Source organism: Salminus brasiliensis, chromosome 3 (assembly GCF_030463535.1).
Source record: "Salminus brasiliensis chromosome 3, fSalBra1.hap2, whole genome shotgun sequence".
NCBI lineage: Eukaryota > Metazoa > Chordata > Actinopteri > Characiformes > Bryconidae > Salminus > Salminus brasiliensis.
Window position 1 is genome coordinate 7,471,194 of NC_132880.1, and position 26,290 is coordinate 7,497,483.

General features: G+C 44.9%; 1 protein-coding gene across 7 annotated transcripts in view; it reads right to left on the reverse strand.

Annotated features, from left to right (window-relative positions):
- ptk2aa (protein tyrosine kinase 2aa) overlaps positions 1-26,290 on the reverse strand; it is a 147,104-nt gene that overhangs the window by 67,002 nt on the left and 53,812 nt on the right. For 4 of the 7 annotated variants that reach the window (XM_072675338.1, XM_072675335.1, XM_072675336.1 and 1 more), the window contains exons 1-3: positions 16,367-16,612; positions 13,227-13,453; positions 5,080-5,246 (exon numbers count right to left, since the gene is read on the reverse strand). In XM_072675338.1, coding sequence (XP_072531439.1) covers positions 5,080-5,246; positions 13,227-13,453; positions 16,367-16,445 — 473 coding nt within the window. In that variant the 5' untranslated portion in view covers positions 16,446-16,612. Of the gene's footprint in view, positions 1-5,075; positions 5,247-13,226; positions 13,454-16,366; positions 16,613-26,290 lie in introns of those variants that run through there. The other 3 variants (XM_072675340.1, XM_072675337.1, XM_072675343.1) reach the window with 2 other exon arrangements.

Below are 26,290 nucleotides of genomic sequence, written 5' to 3' on the forward strand. Positions count from 1 at the left end.
AGGCTTAAACCAATGTCCAGGAAGCTGGCCCTTGGCATTTAAAGGGAAATTAAGAGGGAGTCTTGAGGGTTTTTTTGTCTTCATCATTTGGTATTAAGCTCTGTGATCAGTATTATGTAGGGTTTAGCAACATGCCACGCAGAGCTTCATTTGCAGTCCGTCTATGGCAACTGCAAATGAAGATTTCCAGTGAATTCCGGCAGCAATGGAGTGTGAATGGTGGCCTGGACGAGGACAACGCGTCTGTGTTGGTGGATAATTAACTACAGGCTGTACCAATTACCTCGATGGGGGAACTACACCGCACTGGGTGGAACAAACCATTACTATGGTCTTGTCTAAACAATGAGAAGAAATCTAGGTTAGCCTAGGTTATGGCCTTTTTTGTGATGTAACTAACCCGTATTGAACCGCACGCACCAAACTGGTGTGTGACTTCTGTTACATGTCTGGTAATAAAAACATAAATCCAGTATCTTGACAACCAGTTGTTATTAAAATGTAAAATGTGCAAAACAGCAAACAGGCTAATCTGGCTAATAGTAACAATCTAACAAGGTACTAACGCAGTACCTTCAACTCCACAGTGAGGTAGCAGCAGAAACTCAATAAAACACAAGCAGCTGTAATCTTTTCTGGACCCAAAAAAACAACAAAAAAACCCTCAGTGTTGACTTTGAAACTTGAGAAGTGCACTTAGATGAGGTGGGGGGACCAAGATCATCATAAACATCATCAATAACTCCTCCTTGGGACAATTACTGGTGTGGTACCCGACTCTCCAGAGCCTTTAGGGACAGCAAGTGGTGAAGACCGGAGAGGCTCCTAAAGCTCCTATGAGATTAAAGCACATTGTCCTCCAGTTCCCCTATGGCGATGACATCATCCTACTAGCTCAAGGTCTCTCGGGTCGATGGAGACATTCGTTCTACTCAGCCACACAAAACACAACCGCCCATGTCACTGCTAAGGATGGGAATTTTGGCTAAATGGCACCTTATGGGGCACCCATTGCTGACACAGGTGTTCTTGCTCTGCACACGCCATATAACCTGCATTTAAGTAATTGGCCATAAAATATGACACTCAGGGGGGCTCTGAGTGGCTCAGCGGTCTATTACACTGTCACTATGGCCGGGGTCTGAGAGAGCACAATTGGTCATACTCTCTCCAGGTGGGTGGATGGTCCCTCATCGGCTAGTACGGCGCTTTCCTGTGTGTTGGCCGCGCGGCAGTGTCGCATCTGTGGCAATTCAGAAAGAAGCGGTTTCGAAGAAGAACTGCGTTAAGACCTAAATCAAGGAAGTGAGTAAGAGAACAGAAGGTTGGTTCATGAGAAATGGTCAGGCATGAAGACCTAAACAACTTCGGTAAGGACCAGATTTTTTATTTTTATGGTCAAAGAATCTCCAGGCAGGTCTTGCTGGATGCTTTTGGGCACCAAGGTGTTGTGGACGCCCATGTGAATGGGCACTAAAGGCTACCCCCTCTGGGAGGAACCAAAAACCTAGACCTAAGATGGTCTAAGATAGTTCTTCTATAACACCTGTATTTGTAAGAGTGGACTGTAAGTGTTGACTTCAGCAGCAGAACCTTCTCCTAAATCACTAATAGAAGAGCACGACTAGGCATAATCCCTTGGAAACCGCCCCCAAGAGTTTAAGAGAGCTATGTGAAGGCACCATAAGACGCCCACACCCACATCACCACTTATGGAAAAATCAGAGCAGTATGTGCGGTCGTGCAGGTGTGGAGAAAAGCTACCCTGAGGCTTCTCCTACATCTACAGACTGACTGAGGATGACCTCACCTGGCTGACATGCTAAGACCGGGTTGAGGGAGGATAGCCCAGAGGCATCGGGGTGTTCTATTGAGCGGTACGAGTTTCTCCGTCCCGCCCCGGCTCTGAACTCCTCTCTTCGTCTGATTACAACACAGCCTCGGGGAGGGGGTTCGAGTGACGAGAAACATGTGTCGTGCGAAGCAGACGCTGACAAACTTTCCAGGAGTGACGAATGGGTGTAAGAAGATCAAGAAGGATGGAATAATGGCATTTCATCTCGGATCAAAGTGAGACATCAATCCTACACAAACGCCACACTGAAAGCAATCAGCACAAATAAAAGAGCAGTGGTAAGGAGGAGAGGAGCTGCATATATTGGATTGGGTGTGTGGAAAATCTTCCGCTTTGTTCCTGTGAGCTGCGGACGCTGGGAAAACCGATGAAGTAGGAGCTGAGGAAATGAAGAAAATAACTTCATAGAAAGAGGATTCTGGGAACAGATGACGGTGCTTAGCAGTAGACTTCCCATGCCCATCTCTCTCCCAGCCAAGACTATGTGTCTTCAGTTTAGAACAGGAGATGCTAGGCTAACAATGCTAACAAACACTGGAATTAGACCGTCAGCAATCTCATCTTTGTAAAGACACACTCAAAAACAACTCTCAACACTCTCTGATCAACATCAGGGAGACAAAACACCTGGGATACCATAGCAAGCAGCTAGCATCGCCATAGCAAGCACATAGCAATTTAAAAGCAACCACCTGGGATACCATAATACACCACAATATAAAGGAACAATATTGCTACTACCTGGCATCACCATAGCAAGCACCTAGCAACAACCATAGCAAACATGTGGTATACAATAGACACAACCTAGTAAAAAGAGCTTCACCCTAGTGACCACATAGCAACAGCTCAATAACTGAATCACAATTCAGTACTAACAGAATATTTTGTGCCATTTGACACCAATTTTAATAATAATAATAAAAAAAAATATTTTAGCATCAGTCAGAGAGCCAATAAGCATGTGTGTTTAAAATCTAGACTTCTGATTGGCTGTCTAGATTACATTTGTTATGCATGTTCTTTTGGTTGTTTATTGCCTTCTTATGTCACATCTAACCAATCACATGGACTACCACCACCTTTCAATACCATAGTAACCACATGGGATATCATAGAAAGTACCTAGCAACCCCATAGACACCATCTGGGACATTTTAGCAGCCACCCATCACTGAAGTAACCATCCAGCAAATATTGATTTACTGTGGTTAGACAAAATTCTGTGAGCCAGTGGGCACACTGTGGCAGACCACGACTCCAAGGTCTTTCAATCATCGCCATTCTGCTCCTCATAGAGCACTTAAACAGCAAGGTAAAAAACCTGAATGGCAGAAGCGCAAAGAAAGGCAAAGTCGAGCAGTGAATGGCTCTGGAAACGGAGCGGTCAGTGATTTAAAAGCCCTCGCAGGCCACTTCTGTTGTTTTCTATAGGCACTCCATTCTCTGAGATACGGGTAAGCTAACAAAGCGTGCTCTAGCTGATGTGAGGTAAGTGAAAGGGAGGTACAGCTGGCTGGTAGAGTCTGAAAACATCCTGATGAGTGCGGTCTGGGTAGAGGCGTATTGTCTTGAAGTGGCTTACAGATGGAGGGGCATGGAAAATGCCAGCTGCAAGGCGGCGTGAGGAGGCCGGCGGGTGTAACTCACGTCCGTAAACCACACCCACATACACAGACCTTTTAACACGGCTGAGCGTTTAGTCACATCAGTATTCAGCGCCTGAATACAGTTACAGCTGCCTGCACTACTACAGCAACCTTGGAGGCCGGAAAACTGTACCACAGTCTTATTGTTTAAAGCAATTTAGCTCAGGGAAACATTAACACCACCCTGTGATGCCACAACAGATTAAGGATTCGAAACATCAAGACCTCTGAAGGTGCCCTGTGGTATCTGGCACTCGGACATTAGCAGCAGATTCTTTTAACCATCGGTTCCTGGCCCCCAGGTGGTGCAACTGTCTAAGCGCTGACTCTATCCGGCTGATCGGCAGTTTGATTCTCACTAATGCCTGTGGCAGTCCTGGAGAGCATAACTGGATTCACGCTCTCTGAGGAGAAAGGATGGTCTCTCCCCCATTAGCATCATTCTAACCAGCTTGGGCACCTTGATGCAATACATGCATAACCCTGTAATGGAAATGCTGGGTATAATAGACCCAAACTGGTCTTATTCTCTGTCTGGGTGGGTAGGATGGCCCTCCCTCTCCCTCCATCATTCAGCATGATGCTTGCCAGTGCAGGCATTTTCAGGCTCATATTGTAGGTCCTGTATGATGGCCCTAATACTCTACCCTTAATACACTTAATGCTAATGCACAAGAAGACCCTTCCAATGATGATGTGATATTGCCATCAGTTGGTAAACAAGCGTTGGCTGGCTTCATGTGAATCAGAGGAAGCCCATGCTGAGATGCTGAGATCATCAGCATGTGAATGGGACCTGGCTTGTGGGTTGGGATTAGAATTAGACCACTGATTAGAGTGTTCCCGTTAGACTGGACTCATTTCAACGTGTTGATATTTGCACTATTTTAAGGAAGGAAGGAAAATCCCTCGTTTGGGAGTAAACCTTTGACTGGTTCCGCAGCATCAGGAGAGGGAAGCCCCTCCAACAGCATTCATGAGGAGCAGCTGGTGCACTCGGACATATGTGCGCACACGTACGTGAACGTGGACACACACACACACACACACAGATTTAGAAGTCTGTCAGTTACAATTCTCCTTCTGCCGCAGTGCCACAACTGCTGGGTGAATCTCCATGACAACGGGGGCTCACTGATGTCTGTTGCTGATCTAGGGGAGGGCGGGGGGGATGGGTTTGTGTTTTGCATCTGGCACACACACACACACACACACACACACTTGCCAAGCTCATTATATTGGTCTGTGGTTTAGTATGTCAAGAGTTATCCTGCAACGGTCCTTAAGGTTGATCCTCATGATTTGCTCTAAATCTGAATTTTGGAAAAATTAAAACACTAGTCTGCATACTTGGGACAAAAATATGAAAATATTAAATTAAAAAACAAATAAATTAATGAATTAAATCGATTTTATCTGCTTAGGAAATCCCAGGGGACAGTAGAACAGAAAACAATAGTCAGCTTTCCAACTGCATGTGAACATTTACAACTTCCATCGCCAAAACACCAGCCCACCGCACTCGCGCAGTGCAGTGCAGTGATTGAGAACATGAGCGGTGCGTGAGTGACTCACCTCCACTCGTCTTGTGGTCGGTTCTGCTCGTATTTCTCCCTCACGTGGGACACACCCATGTCTGGATGAAGCCAGTGGACCTCTCCTGACTGCACGTGACTGAGCCGCAGGCCGAAACACGCCACACATTGCACCTTGTGGATGTCCAAGATCTTCTGGATGATTCCCTGAGGAGCAAGAGCAGGAGCTTAGTTCACTGTTACAGCTGTTATTAGAGCTATTAGCACTGCTACAGTTACTGACCAGTCCAAAAAATAAATAAATAAAAATACACTGAACACTGAGCTCGGTAGAACTGCACTCAAACGCACACTGTAGTCTATTAGTGCCACCTAATATTCAGATTCCACACGAGAAGCTAATGTAAACAGACCTGCCTCTTCATTAAAACCACCGCTCACCTTGTTCATACAAATTCTTTGCACTTTGTAGTTCTATAGTTACAGACTGTCGTCCATCTGTGTCTCTGCATGCTTGGTTAGCCTCCTTTCACCTCCTTTCTTCAATGGTCAAGACCCCACAGGACCACCACAGAGCAGATGTTTTTTGGGTGGAGGGTCATTCAGTCTGCCATCAGCACTGCAGTGACACTGACATTGTGGTGGGGAGTGTTAGTAGTGTGTGTTGCGCTGGTACGAGTGGACCAGACAGAGGAGTGTTTAAACACTATGTCTGTCCACTCACTGTCCACTCTAATAGACATCCCTACCTGCTTGGTTCACCTTGTAGATTTAGAGTCAGAGACAGAAGCTCATTAGGGACGCTACCCAAAGGATGCTGCTGGATGGATATTTTTGGTCGGTGGACTATTCTCAGTCCAGCAGTGATGTGTCTGAACCTCTTCGCTGACCACACATTATTCATTACTGACTATGATTTTGGACACAGCATGCTCAGAAATCTTAACCTCTTAACCTCCCAAGATATGGAAAACATTAGACCACCAGGGAACTCAACACGACCCGTTTAACATGTTTAACTAAAGGTGTTCAAGCCCTTGAACCTGAAGTTCATTATTTAGTTATTAAACCACTGTCAGCTATTTGATAACCATTCGGTTTGGTTTATAGTGTGGAGTCCCATAGGGTTCAATTTTAGGGCCTATGAAACTGCTGTTAATTATGGCAGTAATGTTATGAAAGAAACAAGGATAACAAAAATGAATATCAAAAGTTTCATTGTAAAAAATATATATTGCCAATTATTAACAAATTATAATTAATTCATTATTAACTGTTGTCAGAATTATATCAACTATGCTTACATTTCATGTTGGAAAGCTGGAGTCCTATCACAGGGTCAGCCGTGCTAACTCGGCATGACTGTAGGTGTGCCGTCCCATTTTCCATTTAAAAAATGTTAAATGTACAGCAGAAACACACCATATGGACAAAAGTATTGGGACACCTGCTTATTCATTGTTTCTTCTGAAATCGGGGGTATTAAAAAAAAACTCTCTAAGTCTCTACTGTCCCGGGGAGAAAGTTTTCTACTAGATTTTGGAGCACTGCTGTGAGGATCTGAATGTTTGTGAGGTCAGGTTGATCACAACCCCCACTTCATCCTGAAAGCATTGGGTAAAGCATCATCGTTCCAGAGAACACAGCTGTACTGCTCCACAGCTCAATGTTGAGGGGCTTTAAATCCCTCTAGTCCACGTCTGGCATTAGGCACTAAGGAGCCAAGATGTGTATGAGCGAATCTGAACATCTGTGTCAGCAATGGGTACAATCTAAAGTAGCTGACTGCGTTCATCAGAAAGGGTGTCCACAAACTTTTGGCCATATAGTGGATTATCTACCCACAAGTGAATACGTTTTTAACAAATGGAAAGAATTCACTTTGCTTTACAGAAACGCATTAGCGACGGGGTACCGCACACTGACAAGAGCGTCTGGCATCCCGTCAGATGACATCACCCCTGCCGAGCGCAGGGTTGGACAACTGACGAGGTGCGTGGGGCTGTTGCCAAGGCAGCGCCATTGGTGTTTTGATAGGATTAGGGCCGTGGAGCTGGTATTGGCAGCGAGGAGTGGTCACCCCCTCAATCTGATCAAGCCCACGGCTAACAGACGCTGCTCCAGCAGGCACGCACAGCACCCTGGTCTTGCTCCCACACTCCACGCTTTACCGGCTGCAGCAGTCAGTGGGTTAGCATCAATGGTAATTCACAGTGAGGCTTACTGCTGGAGAACGCCTCTGCTTGCTCGGCTGGAGGATCAAAGCGGTCAATAAACAGCACAGAAACTCGTTTAACACAGTCTGTCACACTGGGGATCTAAAACCCTTGCTTGAACTTCTGCTTCTGACACCCTTCTAAGGCGGCTTTTAGCCCCTAAGGCTCACCGTGCTTTCGTCCGTCAACTGGAATCTCAAAGAAACATACGGTACTGTTACTGTAGCCATCTTCAGACAGTCAAGGCAAGGTCACACCCTGAAACATGCATGTGAGCACTATTCACAGTGACAGCCCAGCCCAAACACTTTGGGGCCATAGCTTATTTATGATGGGGGGGTGGGGGGTGTCCTGCTATGGTAGATTCTCAAGAGTCTGGATGTGCCACATTTCCAAAATGGAATGCCAAGCACTGGGCGTATCTGAGGATTAGGAAGTGAAGGGAGATCAATGATCTTCAGCGAAGGTAGAAAGCAACTGTCTGAGCTGTCGAAAAGGGAAGCAGCCTAATGCACAGGAGACGCATTAGCAAAAGAAAGCACATTAATGATACAAGGCTTTTCCTCTACAGAGGATAGGCACGTGACTTCACAGGGTGGCTGCGTTAGCACTCAACTGGAATTTAGGCTCCGAAACTTGAGGGAGCTGACTGTTTGTTAAGTCACGCTCTGAAAACAGGTGGAAAAAATGTGCATATAGCTTCATGCTAAGTTCCATTAAAAGTAGCAAGCAAACCTGGATGAATCAGTCTATGAAATGTGCCAGAGTAGAACAGTAGGAAACACTCCTGAGACACTTCACTTGACTTTGTGCTCTCAGGTATGATGTTTTATCCTCTGAACAGGTGTGATTTGAGCCTCATTTAGCTGGACGTTCCTGGCTACACATCAATACCAATGGACAACTGGTTTCTTGGTCATTTGGATGGATCACTGTTGACTCCACCCGCCTTTAACCTAAGCAGATATTCATTTGTTTTGTTCCCGGTTTGGACGTTTTCCTAATATACGCATTGGTCAACAGATTCTGTACTGGTACGCGTCCACATACTTTTAAACCAAATTGTCTGAATTATGTACTTGCTCGTATAGGGCTTTGAAATGAGGACTGTTCTGTCAAAGAAAGCCAAACCAGTACAAATCTGGAAGTAATCTGTTGGTGTACCAAAGGACAGGACTCCTCCAACCCTGCCATTATGATAAGCGAACAGTAAGCCTAGCTTTGCCAGAATTTAATCTCTGACTATCAGCGGTCATTAAGAGGCTAACAACTAAGGCCTCTGAGGAGTTAAGGCACCAGCTATGGGCAGCCAATTCTTTGCTGTCAGTTCTCATGAATGAATGTACAGAATCTACACAGGTCTTTCCTACCTAAATCAAGGCCTCTGCTGGTGGTGGTGGGGTTTCATTAGGCCCATTAGGAAGTCCTTGACTTTACAGCACAGGAAAACACTGGGCGACCCCCTCTTCAGAAAGAGAGTCATCTTTTAATAAGAGCTTCACTGAAACAATCAAACCCAACATCTTGCTTCCAAATTGTTTTCTCTCACTTCAGAGAACATCATGTACAGAGTTCCCTCAGGACATATTCATAAAGTGATGATGACTTCAAAACTCATTTGCTGTGTTGCTCAATTAGCAGCAAAAACAATTTGCCTGTAAATCATTAAATCCCCTTCTTGAAGTCATTGTGGGCTGCAGGCAAACTGTGCATGAGTGACGACCAATCTGACATTATGGAGGGCCTCAGTTAAACATACAATGTGCAAGAAACTGTCACAGAACATCTGCCTGTTTCTCTGCTGAGGCAGAACTTGTAGTCGTTAAGCAGCCAAATTAAACAAAACCAACCTGCTCTGCTGAAAGATCCAGCCGACACCAGCTTTCTACACTGATCTTTGGTGGTGGTCAAGGTTGTAGATAAACTGGTCATTAAGAAGATGAGCTGACCAGGCATGTAGTGTTACAGGGTAAAATGGTCATGCTTGCCAATCAGCTCGGGTAATGACGGTCATAATGGTCAAACAGCTGGGTCGTGATGGTCATCTTGACCAACCGGCTTAATCATGCTTGCCCATCAGTTGAGTCATGATGGTCATAACGGTCAAACAGCTGGGTCGTGATGGTCATCTTGACCAACCGGCTTAATCATGCTTGCCAATCAGTTGAGTCATGCTGATCATAATAGTGAAATAGCTGAGTCATGTTGTGCATCCTGGCCAACCAGCTTGGTCATGCTTGCAAACCAGCTTGGTCATAATGATCAACCACATCAGTCGTGCTGGTCATCCTGGCCTTCCAGCTTGGACATACTTGCCAATCAGCTTGGGTCATGATGGTCATAATGGTCAAATACCCTGGACATGATGGTCATCCTGGCCAACCAGCTTGGTCATGCTTGCAAACCAGCTTGGTCATAGTGATCAACCAGCTGTCATATTGGTCATGCTAATCAACCAGTTTGGTCATGCTGGTTATGCTGGGCAGCCTGCATAGTAATTATACTTGTTCAAGTTGGTTATCCTCATAAACCACCATGCCCCATTCTTGTCAAGAACTACGCTGGTCAACCATCTTATTCTGCTTCGGCCAACTTGAACTGGCCAGGCCTTTTCTCTTCAGCGAAATGACTTGCAGTACTTCTCCTGCTGAGGCTCAACAAGGACAAAGACAGGTCAGCAGATGACACCTTACACCAGCTAAAGGGCAGAAAAGTCAGAGCCAAGCTAGCTGAAGCCGGCTAGCTGGAGCAGTCACGCAGAAGATACACACATGGCCTGTTTCAAACGAATGAAGTCGCCGTGCTGTGGGCCTGTTTGCTTTGGCACTCATTCAGACCTTAACATAAGAGCACTCCACCACGAATCAGCATATAGAGTAGTGGCTAATATGTGCAGTGCTCTTTCCGACAGCCGTGCCTTAGCAACCAGATTCCTATCCTGTGTGTCTAATCAATCTCCCGCCTGCTTAAAGCCAGCCAGGCTTAGCCTGATTACCTACAGGGAAAGAGCCAGAAGAAAAGGGTTCATGTAAAGGTTGATCACAGTTTTTAATGCAGATCTTAGAGGAACAGTTTATCCAAGAAAAATCTAATCTACAGCATTTTCCCCCTTAACACAAATGTACTACATCAGACAAGACATCATAGAAAACTGTGGATTGGATTTTCCCAGTTTGAAGCCATATGTAAAGTGTTACCATTCACTCCATAGTCCGTACAGTTCATATATGGAAACTAGGCTGTAAAACAGCCGTTTTGAATTCACCATTTTTTCTCTGATGTCCCATGAACCAACTCTCATATCTCGGCCTATTCAGCCTGCAGCAGTGTAGCCCCGCCCACTCCCACTGTCTTTCATAGGGGTTTTCTGAGTATCAGCTCTGAGTGCTTTTGGAATAAGCCACAATACAGGGCAGCCATTCAGAACAGAGCTTGTTATCTGATATCCATCCTAAAAATGCAGTAACAGCAACAGCCTGCTAAATTCTAAGGGATGCAGATGGTTAGAACCTGGTTAGAGGGGATTTTGGGGAAGCCAGTCTTATTATTAGATGTTAGATTATTATGATATAATTAGGGGAAAAGCAAACTACAACAATAAGGCATAAAACAACAATGTCTACACGCAGATAGCACTAGATTTCAGATTTCCACATATGGATAAATATAAATACTGTTTAACGCTGTTAAATATATAATGCTGTATTTAGATCTAGACATACGGAGTAGTGATGTTGTGTCATTTGGGATTAAACCTCTGTGTTTTCGTCCTTTTTTGTGGTGTTCTGATATTTCCTCATACAGGGCTAGCATGCTCATGCAAGCACTTTTGTCTCTGTATAGATGGAAGTAATGTTTTTATAAAGGGAGGGGGGTAAATCTTAGTTTTTAAAAATATCCGGACGCTTAGTGGACGGGACCTTAGTTTGGTTTGCTCCTGATTGCTGAAGTGAGTGGGATCAGCGTGGTGAGATCCAAAAAAGCTTTTTTAGGCCTTCAGAAAGCAGGTTGTGGATGTATAGGAGTCTGGGAAGGGTTTTAAAAAAGACCACAGAACAATAAGAAATCATCCAAGTGTCCATATATTTAAATCTGTTTGAAAATAAGGTTTTTAGGGGAAGCCAATGCAGTTTGAGGAAAGTATGCAATGCTAATACTAGCGCATAATTAATATAAAGATATAAAGATATATATATATATATATATATATATATATATATATATATATATATACACACACACACATACAAACACACAGACTAAACAGTGAACCTGTGAAAACTGTGTAATAAAAACCAACAGGTAGCATACAGGCAGTGGAAAAGGGCCTTCTGAGATCACAGCAGAAAAGAAGAACTGCACTGATCTGTGGACATCCGAGAACCCATCAGGGACCATCGGAGGAAGAAGAACAAGATGTTTTTCCGTTCGGCGGATGTGGACTCAACAGGCGCCTCGGTAAGGCCCACTGATCAATACAGCATCTGCTCTGCAGAAAGACAGCTCCACTCCCTCTCTCGGAGTCAGGAAACCAGGAGACCCGAGTAGCTAATGAAAGCAAGGCGTTCTGCGAGGGAGACTCGAAAGTACAGGGCCTCAAAGGGGTTCTGCCACATCCATCCACCTGGAGGGAGAGGCGACGCGCCATAGCGTGCCACGACGTACACCCACACAGGCGCATTTATCTACAAAGCCCAACAATGACACCTCAGTGATGTGCAGCTTGTAATTAGCAAACTTTGAAGCTCTAACTGCACGCTGTTCAAGAGGGGAGCTCCCAGAGCCTGGCTGTAAACAATGCTAGTCTCAGTAGTCGCAATTTAGAGGGAACAGGATTGATGGTTAAAGGAATAGCATACACTGATGAGTGCCGAGCTTTTTGACCACGCTAAATAATTCATGTCCATATAGAGCTCTTCTTTGGTCCAAGATTTATACTATAGACAATAACAGGCATTGCTAGAACTAGCGAGAACAAAAGCAAGAGGGGTCGGTCACTCTGTCGAAAGGGAAAGAGCACTTAACGTGTAGCTCTGGCAGAAGATGAGGGAGTGTGTGTGGATGTTTGAAAGATGGTATTATTTGTCAGTTTAGCATTCTTCACCGCTCAAGCAGGCCTGAGCTATTAAACAATAATGCGAGTTCTCTAAATCAAACATTTTTTGATACTGTTAATGCGCATTTGAGCCATTTTCAATAAAACAACCAAGACATTAAGGTCAATCTGTAACGCCACCACACTGCATTCACTAAACAAGAAGGAAGTCTAGCCATTCACTCAGAACAGCACCATTCTCTCAAACCAGCAGAATTAGTCAAATATAACAGCAATATGCATGGCATTGTTGCTCCTAAATAACTGAGAACTTTTAGGTTTTTAAACATATAAGAACAGTCCTCAGAGCCTTTCTTTCTTCTACTTGTTGTTTAACTGCCCTGGTGGATTTTCTGAATTCTGAATAAGCATTTTGTAGCTGCCCAATGAAAAGCATGTATCGCCAAAATGGTGACTTCACAGGAGAAAGGCACAAAAGTTCATAACTTGGAATGGAAGTCAGTATAAAATAATAAATAATAAAGAGTTTATTAGAAGTAATTGAAAGCATTTCTATTAGTTTATCCAGAGTATTATTTACACAGTGTACAGATGCAGCTCCAGGATTCAAACCATAAAAACTAAAAATGAACAGAAATGGAGATACATGTTTTTAATTGGACAGAAGTGAAATCCACTCTTCCCAGACCTTTTTGGAGAAAAGGGCATTTACTGTAGGTAACTTACCGTACTACTCAATATCTTATCCGTCTTAGGGCATTTTCACACCTGATAGCTTTTCTGCAACAACGTTTTTGCTACATTGTAAACATCTGGTCCGGTCAGTTAGTTAGATGCGCCTACGTCCCGGCCTCATCACCTACGTGGCTGGAACTTCCAATGCAGACCTACAGCATCCTCACTTCTAGGGCTTACCTTCACGTCGGTGCCGTCTCCATGGCGGATGTTGCTGGACCACGTGCTGTGCTCATTGTTGCTTTCGAAGTGATGGAAGACTTTAAGGACCCGGTCCGGCGCCCCAGGGGCCCGCTCCGTCCCCGTGCTTAGGCGTGACTTGGCCCCCCCGCCCAGGGCGTGGTTCAGGTTGGGGTCCAGGTACGCCGTTGCCATGCCTTTGCCGTGCGCTAGGTGTCTGTCATATTCTGCCCAGGAGACATGAGGAGAGAAAAGACGAGGTTAGTGCCAGGTCTGCAGAAGAGGACATCAGGGTGATCATTTCTTACACTGCTGCACCACGACTCTGAGTGCTGTGATGAGTCTCGGCTTGCTGCACAGTGGGTAGTGCACTCGAAACCTGCTATTGTGAAATTCCTATAGTCTCATTAATGCACGTATAATTATAGTGTCCATTATTGCACATACTGTAATAACACCATAGGCTGACACTAGTAAAAAAAAAAAAAAAAAAAGTTTAGTGACCCCTTCAAAAACTAAAATCTGGCCCGGCTGAGCTCTGCTTGTTTTCACTGCTAACTGGAGAGCATACACACACATACCAGGTCCATATGTGAGAGTGTTAGGGTCATAAAGTAGGGTCGGACTTGAGCATGTTGTGAAACGAAACCCAACATCCGTCACTTTGTGAGCAACACAGCCTTAACTGTTAATTGAAAATGCCAAATGAAAACAGGGTGGAGTGAATAGCCACATGAGAGATGGTCTGTGTATCAACCAACACTGAAGCCAGAAGCAAACCTCTTAATTGTAAATTCTGTGGCGAAGAGCAAAAGTGAAACATCACCCCAAGTACTGTCCCATTTAAAAGTTCGCATCTAGCCAAGTACTGTCCAAATGCCCATCAGTGTTATCGAGGGTCTTGTAAATGATTAGGGGCGAAAACTAAAATACGAATCATATGATCTGACCAGCTCTGACCAGCTCTTAGGGATCGACTAAATGATCCTCTGATCGCATATTTGGGCTTCAAATACTGAAAACTAGCCAATTGATCTTTCCGACTCTACCGCCAACAGGTCCTCCAGCAGTGGCAGAGCGCCGTCCCATGAGGCTCCACGCCGAGAGCCCACTCCACAACAAATTACGAGAGCAACATTCCTGACCATCATCTGTCCCCAGCCAACCTGTTTATCTTCCCATGTTGTTACAGGACACATTACACACGTTTCCTCTGGCAGGGAACATAAACACACACACACACACACACACACACACACACACACACACACACACACAGCAACTGAACAGCAAGTGAACTAATGGAACGGAAGCAGAGGGAGCAGAAAGTCCTTTGGGTAGGCATTAGGGTGGAAAAATGCCTAAAGTTGCACTGATGATGTTCCATTAGAATCAATTCTAACCAATTACAGCAATACGCAAATATTAAGGGGTCCAAGCACTGCAACTATTCTTGGAATGTCTAGGAAAAAAACACATTGCTGAGCATTGTTGAACTGCCTGTAACTCCTGAACCGTGAGATCTATGGCCTCTCTCAAAACAGTCCCTTCCCAAGAACACTTGTTTTAAAGACACCAAACACTGATGCTCACTTGCTGACAGGGGGGGTACATAGTCCCACTCCTCACTTTTGGGGTAGCGCTCAATATGGCCAGTAAGATCAGTCTGTGTGAACGTGGCTATGCACATATCGGTCTTAGAAGACACTTACACACACCCCGCATTTATTAATTGCCCCATACCGGAACATAAGGCCTCGTCAGTGTTAACGGTGCTTGGGCCCCGATGATTGCCGCTTGAAGCTTTCCATCGTTTTCCATTGTTAACAAACCTTTATATTCATATTACAGTGTTAAAAACCACTGAATCATATCGCAACGGATTCATTGTGAAATTTCTAGATCACCATGCAATGAATCATTGGCACATCACCCCAAATCCCTGTGAGATCAGAGATTCACACCTCTACTAGGTATGCTACCTGAGGGTTTCGTTTTCCAGCAAGCTTCTACAGACTAAACCAAGCAAGTCGGACACTACTCAGGATGATGAGCCCGAGGATCCCAGTGATTACAGCACATACTGAGTCAACTGCAGTCAGGCTGGAACACGGCAGGGATGCCACTGAGTGTCAATACTGTCTGAGGGCTTCTCTAAATCCCCACTAACGAAGACTGCGAGTCCATGAAGATCCACTATGTAACAGAGTAGACTGAGTGGGATAAGTGATAGTATACAGGTGACCAAGCTAGAGACTCATTTCAACTCTGAGTTAAAATGAGTCCATGAGCTAGAAATGGAAAGGCAGTAAAATATATGTCAAACAGTGGAACTCTTTTGGTTTCTCTCTCTTTCTCTCTGTCTTATACACACACACACACACACACACACACACACACACACACACACACACCATCAAAGCTTCAGGCTGTTATTATCAGCCCAGTTCCACTGTAGTACACCACACCCTGCACAGAGTCCAGAAAAAACTCTGAAAACACTAAACACCCAGTCCAGCGCTCTCCAAACTCACATAGCACTCAAACCAGCACGAAATCCAGATCTGAAGAAATTCTAAGACCCTAACCCTTATCTACCAAAACCCACAAATAAAAGAAGTGAAATTCTATTTGGGCTTTAAGGGCAATGACGGAGATGTTTGTTCTCCAAGGTAGAAACAATGTGAATGTACCCTCAAAAGGTACAACGTGGCCCTTAAGGTACCCTACCCTCACTCTCCCAAGAACAAGGGGGATGTGTACCTTTTCGTACCCAACTGCTTCATAAACAGCTGCCCAGGAACATGGAACAATGTTCCTTATGTACAGGGACTGAAGAAGTACCCCGCACTTTTAACAACAGAGGTGCTCCAAAGGGTTCTCTGAGCGAAGCCCTAGAGGAACCACTTCAGCTTCTATCAGGAATCACGTTCATAAGAGTTGTGTGAGGAACCTCCAAGTTAATGGATCTTCATCAAACCACAAGTGGTTCTTCTAAGGCACTGCTCAAAGACCCCTTTGTAGCTCCTTTATTTTTTTTGTGTGTGTGTGTGTGTGGATGCCAGTCATCATGTGAAAGTGACCTGTGCTCCCTAAAGCTGCTCTGTCCAGCCTGCCCCCACAGTGAAAAACAGACCTACCTCCGAGCAGAAAGGGCCAGCAGACGCAGGGCATTCTGGACTGGCGAGGAGACAGACATCCATATTCCTCCGTAAACATGAGAAAGACTACCAAAAAATTCCAGGGCCGTACGCGCCCGTGCCTGCCGCAGCCACAGTCAGCCACAAACAACTCAACCTTCGCGAGCCCTCATGGGGGGCTTTTCCACCGCCGCTGCTGCTGTTGCTGCTCAGATCTCCGCGCGCATACACACACAAACGCATGCTTGCTCTCTCACTCGCTCACTCGCTCACTCCCTAACACGACCTCCTCGCCAAGCCTCTCTCCTCTGACGTAGCGTCACATCCTGGTTACTGCCACGCTCGCTGTTGCAGCAAGTTGTCCGGGTGAGTCACAGACAAGGCTGAGCAGAGTCTAGATTGTGGCTCGTCTGTGTCAGCATGGTCTGGACTCTGCCTCATGCCTGGACGCAGCTCCACCTGCCCACCAGGTGGGCGGGGACGAGACTTTAGACAGCAGAAGGCCCCGGGAAGGAATTTCCAGGCTACTGTGTCAACACATTCAGGAGTTTTTTTTAACCCTCAAAGGAATCACAAACAACTAAGTGCAGAGTATCAAAGCAGCAGGTATTCTGAAGTGAAGTGGAACCAGGTCAGGCCTGCCTTGTGTACGTGGAGCTAGACGGATACATGCCTGCATGGTTGGATGGGTTCTAAGCTGCCTGGACAAGAACATATGTCCCATCCATCATCTTTTCTTCTCTAATACTTCCTTACGTGTCCCCTTGCCTCAAAAACAGCACCAGTCCTGTCAGGTGAGGACTACACCAGTCACTTCAGAAGGCTCTGGTTCATTTAAGCTCACTCATCTAACAGCGTACTCTTCAAAAACAAGTCTTCTGTAGTACAGACGACAGTTTTATGTAGAACCACGATAACTCAAAGAACCATTAGGATGCGTAAATGGTTCTTTGTCTGGTTAATTTATGTTAAAAATGGCGATATATCACCAGAAAGGGTTCCACTATCGTCACACTATCGTAAATACTATATAGAACCCTTTGTGGGCTGAAATAATGAGGTAAAAAAGGCCTTTTGGATCTGGTCTCCAGTGCAAACACACCTTATGTCCTGTGGTTGGTGTAGTGCAACAAATAACACCACTACTTGCCACTGAGCTACCACACCATGTGGGAGACTGGGGTTCGATTCCCAGGCTGGGTGACTATGCTGCGCTACACCAATAAGAGTCCCTGGGCAAGACTCCTAACACTACATTGGCCCACCTCTGTAATATGAGTAACCTTGTAAGTCGCTCTGGATAAGAGCATCAGCTAAATGCACATAATGTAATGTAATGTCAAACAACTGCCTGGTTTTTCTGTGCTGGACCCTGGCCCTTCAGGACCGGACCAGACCAAAATAACCCAAACGTACCACACCATCACTCCATAGTGAATGTTTCTACAGGTCAAGGTGATCGTCAGCAGTCACATTCATTACACATCCAGACACCAGTATGACATGATGGCTGGAGTGGACGCAAATTGCACACTGTAAAAGCTTACAGGTGCAGGGAGCAGGGAACTGAGGAGTGTGCACTCTGGTTGGTGGGCGAAGATCAATGGCTTCCTGAAGGTGGAAAGAAACATGAAATGGTCTCAATGGAATGAAGCCAAAAGGTGCTACAAAGAGTATACTGCAATGGTCATTTTACCATCCAATTGCAGCAACTCACCACGGATGGAAAAATGTCGACTGCAGTTAACTGGTGAACTCAGTGTAGTTATCTATTACGCACACTGCCTAAACACGGTCAAGACATCTTCGCAGTGTTTGGTGACACTTCAGCGTAGGGGGTTATTATAACGCGCCTACACTGATCATAAGCCTCATCGAGTCAATAGTCAGTAATTAACTGACAGCTCATGGTCTAAAACTAGGTGGAATCAAGTGTTTTCCAGAGCATCGTTAACTGTGTTTATGTATAAACCTCTAGTCTGATCTCGATCTCAAGAACTAAACAGTCTCAGTCTTGTCACAGGCTTGACTTTTAACCTTTTTCTTGAGGTCAGTCAAGTGTCGAGGCTTTTCCTGTTGGCGTTTCTGTTCCACTGGCCCTGTTTGTTTCGGTGCATGTTGCAGTTCTTTTGCGGTAGCGCATGTTTTTCAGATCACAGTTTTGCTCAATATTGTAATTTTAAAACACATTGCTCAGCTAATCTTGTATCCAAATACTGGCTTGATAAGGTAGTACTGCACAATATAAGGGGAACAAAAATAATAATAATAATAATAATAATAATAATAAAATGTTTTACTCTTTGGTAAAGCGGAATTTGGCTTTTGTGACATTTGTACAGTCCTGTGATGAGGCACATTCTCTGAAAAGGGCTTTATTTACCCTCCTTAGTAAAGTAGTATATAGCCATCATTACATTACTGTAATATATAATAATAATAATAATAATAATAATAATAATAAATCTTTGGGGAGAACCTTCCATATATTGAGATAGCATTAATAAACCATAAATTAATACTAATTAATACTGCTTCTGATCATGATATCACAATAGTTCAATAAATCTTCTAACACCCCTAATAATTAAAGACTATTGGCTTGATGAGGCTTAATAAAGGCTTTACAAGGAGATTATAATGCCTCTATACTGAAGTGCTACCCAACTGGCTTTTTCAAATAGTGTATAAATAGAAAAATCAAGTTCTGAGAATTTCATAACAGCAATGATAGATTACTGACAGACATCATCATAATAATAATAATAATAATAACAACACTGCCTGGGAAATCACTAGAGTGTAAATGACGCCTAATCTGTGAATTTCCCCAGCCGAACCCCTCCAGACAAACACGATAAATGACATTTCTGGGTATCCACATGCCTCTAAAACTTCATTAAGTGTAAGGTTAATCTTACACAGACACGTTCACCACCAAATCCCATTTGCTGCAAAGCTCATTATTTCACAGGAATTCTCTCTCCGCGCTCGCAGAAGCCGTGTTATGAGAAGCAATCCAAACAGCGCTGAGAGCAGACAAAAGCGTTATTAATATCCCAGACACACTCGCAGTGTGAGGCAGGAAAGCGAACAATAAGGCCTGCCAGAGTACGGTAATGTCAGGAACAGAGGGAGACCGGCGAGGAAGGCGTGGACGAGGTGTGTTTTGATAGACGGTGGGCTGTGCGGCTCCGTGGGTGCTGGACGCTTCCTCTGCTTTCATCCAAGCTGGACTCATCAGCGGAAGGCAGCGAGACGTGATGGACACCGAGGCTTTTTATTTTCCCATTTTTGTCTCCTGGCCTGGAGAGAGTGAACTCCTGGTTGAGCTTTGAGAGAAGAGCTGATGAATTGGCCTTTAAGCCCAACAAAATCAACAGGCCCCAGGCGCCACCTGTTATCAAGCACCAGGAGTGACCTTTAAAAGATGCGTGCTCAGAGGAAGAAAGCAGAAATCATGTGCTAGTGGTCTCAGAGACTTGAAGCCGAGGGGGCATGAATTCATGTGTTCTCTCATGCAACGTACCCATACAAAGTACGCCATGTGAACAAACTACAGACCTGTGGGGGGAGAGGGAAGGAGAAGGAGAGGGTGGGGGTTTTCTGTGGTGTTCTGCACTGTGATTGGATATAAAAAGGTGGTCAAGTGTAATTAAAAGGGTAAAACAAGTGTAATTGGCCAGTGGGGAAAACGTCTGTCGGACAAAAGACAAAAACGAGTAATATTACTGTGGGCTTTGTGGGAATATATCTGTAATCTAAACCAACCCAACACAATTACTCCATCAAATCACTCCAAACAAGGTTTTAAGACTAATACATGATGTGTTAGTCTAAAACAGGCAGTGTTCCCCAAGGCAGCCTGAATAAGTCTGATTCTGCATGCGGTTTACATATCTTCCTTATCTGGACTCGTGGCCAAAGGCTACTCCTGTGCATATGTTTGCTGTCCGACGTGGTCGATTCAGTTCTGCTTATATCCAATCAAAAAGATACTTTCAGAGGATGTCATGCTCATAAGGCTGCACCTTTAAAAAAATATCCTCAAAACCTGGGGAGCTTCAGTGTACACATGGCTTCCCTACTGCACCCAGTGCCTCGCTTCTTTAGACACACCTCCACCACTTCACCTTACATTCACCCCAGATCAAACACCCCATGTGACTCCCCTCGTAAATCAAAAGGTCCAGATTTGATTAAATTGTCACTCCAATCATATTTCAGGCTGTGCAACCCCTATCTGTCTCATCCCAAGGCCTGGTTGCTCGTACACCTTTACACATTTCATGCTTTTGTTGAAATCTTTTTGAATGCTTATTTACCGGTAGATGAGAGCCATGTTACAGAGTTTGCTTCCTTATGGTCAGATTTTCTGATAGAGCCGTTCCGGGAATTTGAGAAGCATCTATTGTTCCGCTACGTTGATACAGGATTATCTGAGCAAAAGGTTTTGAAACTATAAAACTGCGATTCCAGGAGTGCTGGACCAAGCAATGTGGATGCAGGGCCAAAATGCTGACTGAGCATGTGTAAAGCTGCGAGCTGGGAGGAGAAGCTCAGAGCACTGGAACAGAGGGAAAGGAGGCAGAGGAGGGGGTAATGTCACAAAAGCTGTCCAGCAGAGTGGAGGAGATGAGGTTATGTCACCATGCCATCCCAAGAAGCTCCCGCTGTTTTTCCCATCACGCATCAGCAGAGTACCCCCCCACCACACACACACATACACATACACATACACACACACATACACACACACTGCTTACAGCCTGTGAGAGGAGCCGCTAAACTGGTCTCAGGTGTGTAGAAGGGCAATTCTTTATACTGAAATGAGCCAGAGGGGGAAAGAGATAAGGCACATTTTTGAAAACCCCAAAAGATTTCAGCTTAATTAGCTTGTTTGGACTACAGTTTGTTCACCGTCACTTTAAGAAAAGTCCAGGTGATGCAAATTTCAAAGCTTTATAAATACTATGACTAGGTAGCCATGGGCTCGTCTGAGCAGCACTGTGGAACTGTGAAAAACTGATGCCTGCCAAGCTGAAAAAGTACAAGTCACATGGACAGACAAATATAGCCTTAGCCTATGATACACCACCAAATTTTGCTTGGAAAGCTTAATGGGGCACATCCAGCCCCACCCTTGATTGGGTAAATTTGCATGAATTTTCATGCTGCTTGCCATCAGCAGCCGAAGTCAGAGAGAGCACAACTGGCCTTGCTCTGTCAGGTGTGAGTCATTTGCATGTCCTACCCACATCATTCCTAGTGTGATGTTGGTCAGCACAGTGTCTGTTAGTTGTTGAATGGGCGCTGGGAAGCTGCACTTTCCTACACCGGCTTCACTTGTCTCGGAGAAGACGTGCTAGTCTTCCCCCCTCTAGAGCTGGGGGCATTGCTAGTGATAGGGGATTGGGTAATTGGCCTTCCACATTGGGTAGAAACTTTCTGATGGGGCACTGTTGGAACAAATCAGAGATGACCGGTCCAGGTGGGCGAAGGAAGCAGTGCCTTTTCAACCTCTTTCTTTCTGTTCAACAACACTGTTGTAGGTCCATTCAATGAGCTGCTTACAATGCACCATTTATCCTTCCTGTATTCTATTCAAAAGCCCCAAAGCCCATTTTCTGGTCCACTCCATCAGGAAACATAGGTGCATTTCTGTAGGTGTTTTAAGCAAGGAGATGGAGGTCGAGATTTACTTGAAAATGAGAGAGCGAGATAAAGTGAGGCATGTAGAGAGAGATCGGGAAGAAAAAAAAAAAAGAAAAAGTGTTTTATAGTTTATATAATATTGGTGAGGTCAAAGTGCTGGCAGCATGCCCAAAAAAAAACAACGCCACAATTCTCAGCTCTAGTTTAGTAAAGCTCAGCAGGAGCCTTAGACTCAGAAAGCAAATCACGTCCAATAGGCATGGGCGCTTTGTGCTCCGTGCCGACTTGAACCAGGCATCAAACTTGCAAATGTATTTAAATTCTCAGGGAAGACTCAGCATGCGCCGCAGAGCGCCGGCCAACGGCTGGCAGGGAAAGCGACCATTCCCTCATTAGGGCAGCAGTGCGGAGAGGCTAGCAGCGAGTAAGGGACAACCCCACTTCATTGGTTGCTTCGTTATTACTGCCGGCCGGCGTCCTGCGAAGGCCCACTGCATGGTGTAAAGTGCGCTCATCAGAGCAGCTAGGTTACACAGGGTGGTCGTTTCATAGCCAGGTTGTTTGTGTGTGTGTGGGGGGGGGGGGGTGGTTAAAGAGGTGAGAATACACAGCGTAACACACTGCTGCAGCCGTTCGTTTAAGTGATATCTGCAGTAACGCAGAGGAAAAGATGGGTTAACTGTTTACGACTAGGCTTCTATTTGGGGGGGTGGGGGGGAGGATTCATACCATGATGGACATTCCCGCTCATACCTAAAACAGACACGCTCCGCAGACTCTTCAGTTCTATATTAATTAAGCGAGGTGGTGGATGGGAGTCTTGGTGAGAGCCTGAAAGCAGCTTCAGCTGATCTGCAGTGCGATCAGGCCCTGCGGGAAGGCTTATCTCATCAGGAAACAGGACGACTCAGCCCAGCACTCCCTGTGGACCCCCCTCCCTCGCCCTGAAAACACGTAGAGCCTGTCCATGACCCTTTCCAGACGCTCATAACTGCCCGGCAGCAGTGGACACTTCTGTGATTGTAGCAGCTTCTGATCCAGACGCATTACGGAGATGAAAGCGCTGTTCTTCTTCTGATAGAATAATACATGATCAAAGTATTGAGAATGCTCTCAGATCAATAATGAAGAGCTGGCCAGTGAACAGCAGTTCTACATTACATCTTGGTGTAAAATGAGTCTAGCACAGCAGCTGGTCGGGAACGCTACGAGTGAGGGTGTAACGGTACACAGTGTGGACACAGCGGTTCAGTAGGAGTTAAGAATGATGTAAAAAAGAACAGCAGACCCCCCAAATGCATAAGACTAGGTTGAACTCGCCATAGTCAGACGCCAACTAGCCTGAGCTAGGCTTAGCGTGGCATGTTGTTAACATGTAACCTCACATCCTAAGGTTTCCAGGTGGAACCTGAATGTCCGAACTATGACAGCACATGGAGACTCTAAAAACGCAGACAACCAAGTGTCTCAATGGTCTATTGGACCTGGGGTCGGCATATTTGAATCCCGAGGCCATGCTGCTTCGCCATAAACAAATTGGCTGTGCTTTCTCCAGGTGTGTAGGTGGCGCTCTCTCTCTCCTTTCATCACTCTTATAGCGATGCTGACCGGCACTGATGGCTGTTAGCTGGTCCGGCAAAGCTGGGGACCTGGCACTTTCCTCAGAGCGGAGAGTTAGCAGCCCAGTGATGCCACCTCGGTGGCTGGCTGCACATGTATTGGAAGAGACATAAGCCAAGTCCTTATCCTTATCGCCGTCGGCGTGTCTGGGGCACTGCTAGAGAATCAGAATCAGAATCAGAATCTCTTTATTTCACCAAGTATGTTACACATACAAGGAATTTGTCTTGGTGAGAGCAACACGTATGACAAGTAACAAAAACACAGAACACAGAATATTTACAGTATTAAACTAAAGGAAAATTACACTAAACAATAAATAGGGTAGGGGATAAATTAAAAAAAAGTAAAAAGTACTAAAGGTAATAAAGAGCTGAAGAAGCTGAGAGATGTGAAACTAGGGGAGAGCTAGGGGGAAACTACGAACTACGAGTGGATCGACTGGCAGTACCAAAAACGTCTTATTTTCAGCATCTGCTCATAAACAACAGTATGGGTTTCAGTACCAGAAACCACACGAGAAAGTCTATTTGAGGTTTTCTAACAATCCAGCACAGTTTAAGGCAAATGATTTAGCGAGTTTACACAATGCTATTTAGTCTGGCGTTACGCTCCCTGCTTCTTAGCTCCAGTGCTAATCTACAGCGGCACCAAACATGTCTAACTGACGACAACAGAGGTAAGGAGAAAACTGTGTACATTTTCTGAACTATTTTCCATTTTTAACTTACTGCTTTGAGCCTCCCAGTGACCCGAGCCTCTAAGCTGAGAGGCTGACTTTATGAATACCACACACTGCTGTGCTTGGATTACTGCAGCCAAATCTCTAGATCTGCTGGCATTAGTCTAAATCATAGAGTGCCTTCTTTGCCCCGCCTTCAAACGTTCGCCTGTTTCCCACACCAGAACATTTAGAAAGGGGGGTGTTCTGTACTCTGTGTAATATATATATATAAAAATATATACTTGGTGTAATTCTGTCTGGTACGTAACACAGCAGAGCATGTAAAAATCTTTATAGGCCGGTCAGCCTGAGGACACGTCCCGCATATAAACCATCCTTCATGGCCTAAAACTCAGAAACGGGGTGTCAATCAACGTTAAGGCTCACAGGTAAATATGCTGGATATTCCCAGTGAGCTCACAGTGATTTATTTGGGACTTGACAGTCCTGTGAACAAAGCAGGACATCCTATGGAAACTAAGGGCCGGTTAACATGTGTTTTGTATCTGACCAATATCTGGAACTACTCTGACCGGATTCTGTTCGCACTTGTCAGTACAACATGTCCCAGTGTGATCAGATGAGATCAGATTTTACTCTTCCTACGTCCTGTAAACACAGTTTCTCACCTAAATTGACTATACAGCTTAGAGGAGCAGTGGTGGTGATGGCTTTACAGCACAATTGAACTATAGATAATTCTCGCATTCCTATAACGGCTCTATCCAAAAACGTGAACATGTTATTGATAACGCAAGGGAACAACGCAAGGTAATACTGCTCTCATCTACCCATAAATAAGCACAAGTATAAGCAGAGCAAGACAGAGCGAAAGAGACAGAGCTAGAGGGAGAGAGAAGCCAAGATCTAAAGTAATTAATACAACTATTCAAATGTTTTCGTCGGCAGACACATTTCCGCTTGCCTGACTGAATCTGATCACAGGAGACGCATCCTGTTCTTGCTTGTGTTAAACGTGGATGAGATCAGTCTCTGACCACCTCTGAACAGTGTTCGAGTGATCTGATCGTAAGGTGATAATAATGCGTCTTAGAGGGTGTTTAGATCTGGCCTTTCATGAGTACAAGTGAAATCAGAATGTGATCCGATCACCAATAACACAAATTACTACTCGACCATGCTCCTCCAAATTCCTCTCTAATGAAGTTCTAATCATCTGCAGCTGAGTGCGCCACCTGATTCTAATTGTAGGCATGTTAAGCATTAATAATAAATAATAAATGTGGAGTGTATAAACCTTTTTTCCCCAGTTGTATGTGTTCAGTTATATTACCTCCATCGTCCAACGCTGTTCAAAAGAGGGTCCAATGACCACCTGTTTAAATATGCTAAAAAAAGACAAACATTATCAGTGGCCGATTCTAATTGATATGTGCGTCACGCAGCGTAATCAGGTCTGAGGGTATGGTGGCAAAACAGAGAAGCCAAACAGTAAAAGCACCCGATCTATACATAAGGCTTTGTTGAATGGGAACAATTAGATTAGATTGGGAACAGTGGCTTTTGATTTCTATTACAACAGCTAGAGCTGAGTCAGCTGCTTTCATCAATCAATTAACGTCAATTAGGATACACACCATTCATTCGCTCGGATTCTTTTTCTTTATGCCTCACCCATACACACACACACACACACACAAGTCTCACTGAAGATGGGGTTTAGTCACTGCGGATGTGTTTGGCCAGGCAGACAAAGGCACTTGAAACGGAGGCAGAATGAGCTATTGAGATGGATCAGCATACATCAGCGGCAGCTGCTCAAGCAAAGCCAGGAGCCCGGCAATAATGCGCAGAGTCAAGCTTAGGGTGACGTCTCGTATACAAACTTCTCAATAACCTAAACTGCTTTGCAAAACACACACACACACACACACACACTTTCCCTACAATTTGCAATGCTGATC